The sequence below is a fragment of the Ursus maritimus genome, unplaced genomic scaffold (assembly GCF_017311325.1).
Source record: "Ursus maritimus isolate PB19 unplaced genomic scaffold, ASM1731132v1 scaffold_9, whole genome shotgun sequence".
Classification (NCBI taxonomy): Eukaryota; Metazoa; Chordata; class Mammalia; order Carnivora; family Ursidae; genus Ursus; species Ursus maritimus.
The window spans coordinates 78,150,248-78,160,373 of NW_024427107.1; the positions used below are offsets into that span (position 1 = coordinate 78,150,248).

General features: G+C 64.7%; 1 protein-coding gene across 3 annotated transcripts in view; it reads left to right on the forward strand.

The window, feature by feature from the left end:
* The window catches only part of PTP4A3 (protein tyrosine phosphatase 4A3), a 31,252-nt gene extending 24,123 nt beyond the window's left edge, over positions 1–7,129 (forward strand). For all 3 annotated transcript variants that reach the window (XM_040626163.1, XM_040626165.1, XM_040626164.1), the window contains exons 3-6: positions 2,975–3,067; positions 4,804–4,934; positions 5,538–5,612; positions 6,566–7,129. In XM_040626163.1, coding sequence (XP_040482097.1) covers positions 2,975–3,067; positions 4,804–4,934; positions 5,538–5,612; positions 6,566–6,683 — 417 coding nt within the window. In that variant the 3' untranslated portion in view covers positions 6,684–7,129. The remainder of the gene's footprint in view (positions 1–2,974; positions 3,068–4,803; positions 4,935–5,537; positions 5,613–6,565) is intronic.
* Positions 7,130–10,126: the final 2,997 nt, after the last annotated feature.

The window sequence follows — 10,126 nt, forward strand, 5'->3', positions numbered from 1 at the left end:
GGGGGGGGGGGGGTTCGGGGCTGTCGAACCAAGTACTGCCCTTCAGAGCAGAGCTGTCGTCCCGGGGCCGGGGGAGCTCCGTGGGAGGGTCAGCAGCTCCCGGGCGGCCTGCAGGGTAGGACGGCTAGGACACGGGGGCTCCACGCGAAGTAGAGGGAGGCCGGCTCAGAGGTGGAAGGAACAGCGGGCATCTCCTCCGCAGCCACGGCCTGCGGCTGGAGCGGCCCTTGGCTGGCTGTGGGCCTCTGTGCAGAGGCTGTGCGGGAAGGAGGAGGGAGGGGTCCCACTGTGAGAAGTGGCTGCTGAAACAGCTGGGGCAGGCAGATAGGCCGGCCCAGCATGAAGTTCAGCTCCGTGGCCAGCCCAGGCTTCAGGAAGCCCGCTGGCTCTTAGGGAGGCCGTGGGTTAGAACGGGCTGGGCCGGAGGCTTCAGGGAGAAGATGTCTGGGAGGAGAGGCTGGGCAAGAGTCTGAGCTGGTTGCAAGGAGGAGTGGCCACTGTCGGTGTGACCACATGTGTTTGCAGAGCCTGCAGCTCTCCACATACCCTCCTGTGGGAGTCGGGCCTCTGCAGAGCTCCTTGCTGTTTGCAGAGCCTGCAGCTGCATGTAAATGCATTTGTGGTCTCAGCCCCTCAGCCCTTCCCTCTGCAACGTGAGAGCAGCCCCCCCATGGGTGTTCATTTTAATGAAACAGGGACTGGGGCGCAAGAGGACCTCGAACACTGTATAGACGGAGGCAGGGGGCACCGTGCCATCAGGGGCCTGGGCCCTGGACACTGTGCCAAGAGCCCTGCAGAGGAGGGCTGCCCCTCTTCACAACAGAGACCCTTGAGGTAACAGCAGGACCTGGGGAAAGACTCAGTCCGACAGTCAGCCTGTGACTGGGCTCAGGTCTGTCTGTGACCAGGGTCAGGAGTCAGGGCTCAGTATGTGAGCAGGGTCAGGGCTCAGCATGTGACCAGGATCAGGGCTCAGCAGTTGACCAGGGTCAGGGCTCAGCATGTGACCAGAATCAGGTCTCAGCATGTGACCAGGGTCAGGTCTCCGAGTGTGACCAGGGTCAGTGCTCAGTGTGTGACAGGGTCAGGGCTCAGAGTGTGACCAGGGTCAGGCCTCAGAGTGTGACCAGGGTTAGTGCTCAGAGTGTGACCAGGATCAGGCCTCAGAGTGTGACCAGGGTCAGGGCTCAGAGTATGACCAGGGTCAGGCCTCAGAGTGTGACCAGGGTCAGGCCTCAGCATGTGACCGGAATCAGGGTTCAGCGTGTGACCAGGGTCAGGCGTCAGAGTGTGACAGGGTCAGGCCTCAGAGTGTGACAGGGTCAGGGCTCAGCGTGTGATGAGGGGCAGGGCTCCGAGTGTGACCGGGGTCAGTGCTCAGTGTGTAACCAGGGTCAGGGCTCAGAGTCTGACCACAATCAGGGCTCAGGGTGTGACCAGGGTCAGGGCTCAGTGTGTGACAGGGTCAGGGCTCAGAGTGTGACCAGGGTCAGGGCTCAGTGTGTGACAGGGTCAGGGCTCAGAGTGTGACCAGGGTCAGGGCTCAGTGTGTGACAGGGTCAGGGCTCAGAGTGTGACCAGGGTCCGGCCTCAGAGTGTGACCAGGGTCAGGGCTCAGGGTGTGACCAGGATCAGGGCTCAGCGTGTGTTGAGGACAGGGCTCCGAGTGTGACCGGGGTCAGTGCTCAGTATGTGACCAGAGTCAGGGCTCAGAGTGTTACCAGGATCAGGACTCAGCGTGTGACCAGGGTCAGGCCTGAGCGTGTAACCAAGGTTAGGGCTCAGGGTGTGACCAGAGTCAGGGCTCAGGATGTGACCAGAGTCAGGGCTCAGGATGTGACCAGGGTCAGTGCTCAGAGTGTGACCAGGATCAGGCCTCAGAGTGTGACCAGGGGCAGGACTCAGGGTGTGACCAGGGTCAGGGCTCAGGGTGTGACCAGGATCAGGCCTCAGAGTGTGACCAGGGGCAGGGCTCTGAGTATGACCGGAGTCAGTGCTCAGTGTGTGACCGGGGTCAAGGTCAGACCTTGTTGAGGGTGAGGGCTCAGAGTGTGACCAGGATCTTGGCTCAGAATGTGACCACAGTCAGGGCTCAGTGTGTGACCAGGGTCAAGGTGAGTCTGTGTTGAGGGTCAGTGCTCAGGCCTGGGCAGGTGCCTCCCTCTTTTCTGCATGCACAGAGGGATTCTGAGGTGACCCCGTGGCCTCAGAGCCCCGCCCACTTTCCTGTGTGCTGCATTCTCAGAATAGCGGTGTCTTGCCCTCATTGTGTCCCATGTCCCCACCGCATGATGAGGAGAGTCCAGCAGATAATTGCTCACTACTCTCAGAATAGCTGTTGGAGCAGGTGGGGTGGGAGCAGCCCCAGCATTGGCTCCTGTGGAGTGGACAGCCCCCACCCCGCCCTTAGAGGGTAAATATAAACAGCCTGGCTGTGAACTTGACCTTTTCTCTGGTAGCCTGGGGCTTCCCCGCGGGTGTGCAGGGCCTGGCTCCTTCCTGTCACAGAGCAGGTGCCGGCCCTGTGGCCTCTGAGGCCCCCCCGCCTGCTGAGGTCTGCCCCTGGAGATTTTGCAGGCCCTCGTGTGGGGTCCAGCTGTGCCCTCGGTGGGACCCGTCCACGAGACCCTGGCCAGGATTGTCCTGCTCCTGCTTTGTCTGGGAGATGCTGGTGCCATGGGGGGTCCCGAGCACCCAGGATGAGGGTGGGAATGTGCTGGAAGCTGGGCTTATGACGGGCTGGCCACTTTGCAGTGAGAGCAGGTGCGGACAGCCTGCCCGGAAGCAGCAGGAAGGCCCCTTCTCCCCATAGTGAGTCGTCGGGCGCGAAAGCCCACCACTGGTGGTTCTGCTGGGCATCAGCCTTTCTGTTTCGTTGAGGGGCATGGCCTTGCCCTGGGGGCCCCGGACGGGGGGGTGCGCACCCTGCGCCCTCAGCCCCTGCCCAGCCTGCCTTCGTCCTCTTGCCCGCCAGGACCTGAAGAAGTACGGGGCCACCACCGTTGTGCGAGTGTGCGAAGTGACCTATGACAAGGCCCCTCTGGAGAAGGATGGCATCACTGTCGTGGTGAGGGCCTCGGGGTAGCACTGCTGATGCCGGGGGAGGGGGGATGGCATCACTGTCGTGGTGGGGGCCTCGGGGCTCTGGGAGCACCACTGATGCCGGGGTGGGGGGGCGGCGGGCTGGACTGTGAGTGTGGAGCCCCTTGCTGGGAGGCGGGCATGCAGGGCCTGGCCGCATGGTTCTTGTCCCCCCCCCACCCTGGCATGTTGGTGTGCCCGGGCCACGTGATGTTTGGGCACATGTCTAGAGTGGCTGAGCTCTGAGCTTGTGCCTGGCCAGTGGGGCCCAGGAGGCGGGCGCACGTGCCTGATGCACCGCTGTGGCTCCCAAGGCAGAGTCTCCCCAGTGCCGCAGCAGACAGGCGCCACCGCTGCTCACCGCACAACAGCCCCCGTGGGACTCTGCCAGGGCGAACCTGAGGCTCGGGTCAGCCGCTGTCTGAGGCCACGCCCGGAAGGTGCTGGAACCGCAGCGCCTGGGAGCGGTACTTTCATCATAGCCCCCTGCCGCCGCCCTTCCCGCAACCAGGTGGCTGGAGCTCTGACCTCCACAGCCCTGCCTGTGCAGGTGTCCTGAGCCGTGTGGAACAACAGGGGTCCTCGGGCCAGGGCTGTTGGCGGCGGCGGTGGGGGCTCCTGTGTGTCTTGCTGCCTGCTGTTCGGGGCGTCAGTGGGCAGCACTCTGGTGCGGAGGGGAGGGCCGGCACACCTGGGCCTTCCCTGGGGAAGCTCTCTGCGGAGCTGTGGGGAAGGGAGCCTGGGAGCTGTTTCCTTGGTCCCCTGGCCCTGGGGACCCAAGAGCAGGCAAAGGGTGGGGTGGCTGTGCTGCCGCCCGCCTGCAGGACGGGCCACAGGGCTGCGGCATCTCTCCTGGTGCAGGGCTGCCCAAGGCTCGGAGCAGGGATGAGGGCAGCGGGGGTCCAGCGGCCCCACCCAGCTCTGTGGGGCTCGGCCTGCCCAGCATCAGAAGATCCCTTAGACACTAGCTTTCCTCAGGGACGCACCTCCCCGTCAGCCTCGGTGGGCCATGTGGACTCTCCCTCTGTGCCAGACGGCTCTGGCTCTGGGCCAGCCCCCTCTGCCCCACCCGAGTCCTGACCCGGACTTCAGCATCTCCGTGCTCATGGCAGTGACCTGGGCCGGGCTAACCCTGCAGGCTCGCCTGTCCAGAGTGCCTGGAGAGGTGGGCAGTATACAGCTGAGTTTTCAAAACTGAGTGAATCCCCCAATGTCTGGAGAGGTTCCAGCTGTAACTGTCTGGAACCCACCGCCCAGAACAATGGGGCTCACCCTACTGCCCTTCCTTCACTCCTTCCTGGGCTGAGCCTGCTTTGCGCAGCTGGGCTGGGGGCTGGGGACAGGAAGAGGCACGTGTCAGCCGTGCTTGCGGCCCAGACCCCTTGGGCCTGCCGACCCAGACACACTCAGGCTGGTAAGGGTCAGGCTGTGACCCTGGAGTCCCAGCGCGGGCTGGCAGGGAGGGGATGTAGGGCTCACTGTGCTCAGGAAAGAAGAGGGCAGGGTGTTCCAGGAGGGCTTCCTGGAGATGGGGACAGTGGCAGTAAGCAGGAGAGGAGGAGCCTCGCCGCAGGGACCGCATGCCTGGCCAGCTCTCTGCCCTCCGGGGCCTGCTGTCTCACCCTCGTGGGGTCCTTCTGTGCTTCTCAGAGTGCCCACCTTGTCCCAGCCAGGGGCTAGCTGGCCCGGGCCCCCAGCCTCACGGGCTTCTGCCCTCCGCAGGACTGGCCGTTTGACGACGGGGCGCCCCCGCCCGGGAAAGTGGTGGAGGACTGGCTGAGCCTGCTGAAGGCCAAGTTCTGTGATGACCCGGGCAGCTGTGTGGCCGTTCACTGTGTAGCCGGCCTGGGACGGTGAGCTGGGGCACGGGGCTTGCTGAACGGCAGGATTCTGGGATCTGACGTGCTCTTATGTGTGGGTGCCAGGCCCCCGTCACGTGACCACAGGGGGGCAGTCCTTCCCCAAGTGTGACCCCACTCCCTGCTGCTGGGTTGCAACGTGGGTCCCTATGCTCCAGCTGAAGGAGCTGCCAGCCCGCTCCCCAGACGCAAAGACCCACCCCTTACCGCCAGGTGTCACTCAGTGACCTGGGCAGCACACCCCCAGTTTCAGGGCAAGGACTGGCAAGCGGGATTGATGACCAGTATCAAGCCCTCATCTCAGGCCAGACACATGCCCAGCAGCTCCCCTCCCTTTGACTCATCAGCTTTACACTCGGGGAGCCGGAGGCACAGAGAGGGTGCCTGGCCCACCTGGGGCCACGCAGCAAGTGGTCGGGTTCAGCTGCCACCTAGGCCCTCTGTGGGAGAGGGGGCTGCCCTGGGGGAGCCTGGGCAGCTTTTTGGTGGGTGTGAGAGAGAAGGCATTGCCCTGTGCCTTCAGTGGCGGCCTGTCAGGGAAAGGGGTGGGGGATGGTGAGGGAAGGGCTGATGACTTAGCCCTGCGTCTGCCCCCAGGGCTCCGGTCCTCGTAGCACTGGCTCTCATCGAGAGCGGGATGAAGTATGAAGATGCCATCCAGTTCATCCGACAGTGAGTGGCCAGCGAGGGTGGGAGTGGAGGGCAGTTGTGCTCTCAGGGGTCTGGGTTTCGGGGGCCCTTATTCTGCACTCCCCACCCTGTAGGGCCCAGCGTCTTGCCAGCGGGCACTCCTGACCGCTGGCCACAGGGTGACCTCAGAGATGTCCCCAGTCCCATGCAGCCTCATGTTGGGGTAGTGACGCACTCGTGTGGGCCCCATAGCCCGGCCGTCCACCGGACGAGGACTGGTCCCTGTGTGTGGCTCCTGGTGCTGGGAGGTGTGGGTGGGGAGAGGCTCCCCACTCCATGGCCTGCGGCTGCGTGGATGGGGACAGGCAGTGGCACTGGCAGGTCCAAACCCCAGCGATGAGCACAGCTCAGACTTGTTCCTCGCTCCTATGACCCTTCCACGCGGTGGAGTGGGGGCTCCGCTCCGGGACCCTGGGGCTCTTGGCGAGCAGCCCTCCTCCAGTGTTGCTAGTCTTGGGGCTGGAGGGGCTCTGGAAGCCGTGCCTGGCAGACGTGTGTCTCTTCTGCTCGCACTTCGTTGGCCAGAGCAGTCCACGGCTATGCTCGAGATCTTGGGTGGGTGGGGACGGATGCCCTCCTGAAGGGCGTGGTGGGCAGCCTTAGGTGTCCCCCACATCCTGTCACCTGTCACCTGAGGTCCCCCTGTTCCTCCCTCCCTCCTGGGCTGCGAGATGCCCAGGCTCTACCCTGTGTCCCTGTAGGAGCCCGTGGCCTGGGGGTGGGGTGGTACCGAGTAAACGAGGGGGCCTTGGGAAGGTGGGTGCCGTGGGGGTGCTGGAGGAGGTGATAGCAAGGGGAGCTGAGGACCATCAGCAGTGACAGCAGGTAGGGGAGGGGTGATGCCAGCAGGGGGAATAGCCAGGGCGGAGGCCCTCCCTGGAGCTGGGTGGTGCTGCACCATCCGGCCTGACTGCACCCCTGTCCCGTCTCCCCAGGAAGCGGCGTGGAGCCATCAACAGCAAGCAGCTCACCTACCTGGAAAAATACCGGCCTAAGCAGAGACTGCGGTTCAAAGAGCCGCACGCGCACAAGACCAGGTGCTGCGTCATGTAGCCCAGGGGCTGCGAGCGGGAACCCCGCGCCCCCCGCTGCCGGCTTGCCTTCTCTCCCGGCCCTCAGCACCCCGTCCAGCGGGTCCAGCTCGCCCTGCCTGTCCTGTGCTGGCTCCTTCTGTTTCTCCCCGTGTCTCCGTGTGCCCGAGTCCGCCGCTCTGGGGACCCGCGCTTCCCTTCGTCCCCCTGCCCTGCGTCTCTGCCTCTGGGCCTTGTCTCTCTGAGGCTTAGATGGGGCGCGCCTGACCCTCTTAACCCCTGCCCTCCTGCAGGGTCTCCCGGGCAGCTTTCCTCTCAGGCTCATTTGTCAGGGAGCAGGTGTATTTTTTAGCCATTGGGCCTGACCCCAGCTCCACGGCCTCTCGCCCCGACCTGCACTTTCAATTATGGGGTCTGGAGACCATCAGATGTCCTGGACACTCGAAGGCAATAAAACAGGTTCCTGTGGCTGTGTGTGCCTGGAGAGCGGGGTGCGGGGCCGGGCGGGGTGGACAGGGGCCTTGGGAGACCGAGTGGAGCCCAGGGAGGCCCTCCTGCCGGCTGCACTGGGGCTCCCCCTGGCGTCCGTGCTGGGTCCCCGCGCTCCCTGGATGGGGCAGAGCGAGCATCACTCCCACGTGGCCTGGGTGGGGCCCCGCCCTGGTGCCTTGCCATGTTTTGGGAAGGGGGGCTGGGGCATCAGAAGGCAAGGACGGATCACCAGTGTCGCCCCTCTATAAGACAGGCTGGGGCTCGCTCGGTAATTCCTCAGGGCCTCGTGTCCAGTGGGGTGGCCGCTCAGTCCTGCCCCCACCAGGTGTCCTCGTTTCAGCCCTAAAGGCCCAGAGGAGGGTGTAGACGGGGGTAACTGGCTTGGCTCCAGGTGGAGGGACATGCCATCCCATCGGCCCAGGAGAGGGAGGGGAGGCCAGAGGGCAGAGAGTGACCCTAGGGCCCACAGGGTGAGTGAGTCTGGGGGTGCAAGAGGGGCTGGCAGGCATGCTGGGGGTGTGGACTGCCATGCTCAGGTCTCCCAGAGCTGGGGGCCAGCCCTTCCCTGTGCGGGGCACAGCCAGGAAGAGGGGGCCCAGGGTGGCCTGGCTGGCGTGTGGAGAGGCTGGGGGGTGGGGGTGGGTGTCTGTGCGATTCCCTGTCCCCAGGCACTGTGACCCACCTGTGAACACTACCCAGGGGCCTTCGCTGATGGCATTTCTCCCAGTCGCTGGGACCCAGTGCCTGTCAGGAGTCACAGCTCTGGGCCTGGCATCAGGCCTTCTCCCACCTGCATCTCCCTTGCCTTCACCTCCCTCCCTCCGTCCTGCGCCCGACACACACTCGGGGACAGGTCTGCGGGGAAGGGCTCCACCAGCTACCCGGTCGGGACCCTTCTGTTTTCCCAGGGGAGGCGGTGTGCCCAGGAGGGGCAGCGGCCAGGCCTCAGCCCAGAGTCGTGGGCATGGAGGCAGGTGCCCTGCCTGGGCCCGTCCTGTTAGTACTTGGCCGGAGGGCCCTGGGGTGCTGCGTGGGCCGCCCCTTCCTCGGGGCCCTGGGGGTTGACCAAGGGAGACACAGGCCCGTCCCTCTGTCCCCCGGCCTGCTGCAGCTGGCCTGGCAGTGCACTGTTACCGCTGGCACTGTAAATGGGGCGCTGTCCATGTGGCCGGCTCCACAGAGCCCAGCCGCCCTGCTAGGTAGGAGTTGGGCCCGCCCCGATCCCAGACTCGAGGCTTGTCTGTCGTGCCACTGCCGGCTCCAGGCCCACCCGCTCCAAGTTTTCACTGAACCAGACTTCCCGGAGCAGAGTGTGGAGGAGGCCTGCCCACTGCCCAGTAGGGGCCAGAGGATGAAACCCCCCTTTTAGGGGTCCTTTCAGGGACCACAGTCACCAGGCTGGACCACGGGGACCCCATTAACCCACTCCTTGATTCCAAAAGAGCACATCCCTCATGCCCCAGCCAGGGGGTCAGAGCATCCGTGGGGCTCAGTGCACAGGATGGGAGTCGGGAAAAGGCAAGCCCCCCGCCCCCGTCACTCCTTGGGCGGCTCTATTCAGAGCTGGAGGGACGGATAAGATGGTGGCTGCAGATCCCAGCTCTTTCTGGGCTCCCAGGGAGAGAGGGGGCCCGAAGCTCTACCAAATGAAACATCGGAGCCAGCAAATTCGTGCTCCGTGAAGGTTGCTGTATTTCTTCAACCCACCATCCAAGTTGCGGGGCCTCCCCCGTGCCAGCCCCGTGCAGCTGCATCCCTGCCCCGAGGGGCTCACAGTCTCTAGGGGTGGGGTGGGGTGAGAGCCTGGGAGTTTGTCTGGTGCAAGGGAGGGGAGGCTCAGGCCCTGGGGGGCTGCGGAGGGGCTGGGGTGGGGGTTCCCTTCGGCGGGGCTCGTCCTCAGATGGGGCAGTGTGGAGGCCCCCAGACGGGAGAGAGTGGGGAAGGTGCCCCAGGTGGAAAAAGCTTCCTGCACAAAGGTGTGGAGGGGGGTCTGTGTTTTCACCTGGCAGGTAAGGCTGGTGGGGGGCTGGCTGGTCTGGTGGGGGTCCTGAGAGGGACAGCCTGGGGGTGAGGCCCTAGGAAGAACTTCAGCAGGCAAGGGAAAGACCCACTTGCCCATTTCCATGTGGGAAACCAAGTCTGAGAAGGGAGGACCTGGCTGAAGGTCAGGTGGGCCTCCAGGTGGCTGCCTGGGAGGTGGGGGGTCCCTGCTAGGAAGGAACCTCCTCTGGACTCAGCCCTGCGAGGGATCTTGGGAGGAAGGTCTTACTACCCATTTTACAGATGGACTCGCTGAGGCTGTGAGAGCAGAGGCCCTGCTTCAGGCCACACAGCTCCTCCAGGCCGCATCGGGAGGGCCTGGCTCCGGCCCGGGCTGGGTCTGCTGCCAACCCCAGGTGCCGGCCCTGACGGGCCCACGAGGATCGGGCTCAGGGTGGAGGGAGACCTGGAGTCCCCTATACTGAGGAGACCCGCCAAGGGACCGTTTCCCTACTGCCAGCCCTTGGTGACTCTAGAGCTCCAAGCCAGAGATGAGCTGAAGGCTCAGGCGTGGGGGCAGCCCTGGCGAATGGCTCCATTCCACTGTGGCTGCCCTCAGAGGGCCTTTGCGCGCAGGACGCTGGCAGGCATGGCCTGGGCTGTGGTCAGGTGGAGTCCCCTGACCTCCACGAGTGCGGGGGCTGTCATTGGCGGGACCCTGCACAGACTTCACAGTTCGTCTCTGGGAGACCTGCTCTGCCCCCCACCCCCCCATCCGCCAGGCCTGCTGGTGTCCCCTGGGCTTGCCTCGGTCCTCTGGGGCCGTGAGGTCGTGGCCAGGGAGCCGACAGGTGTGACGCTTCTTTGTTGAATCTAGATCTTTCTTTCAAATGGAAAAATGTTATGCAACCAAGCTCTTTGTGGACGGGGCAGGGCTGACAGATTTGGTGGGCACAGGGGAGGAGGAGGGGGGTGAGGGAGGACGGCCGGAGG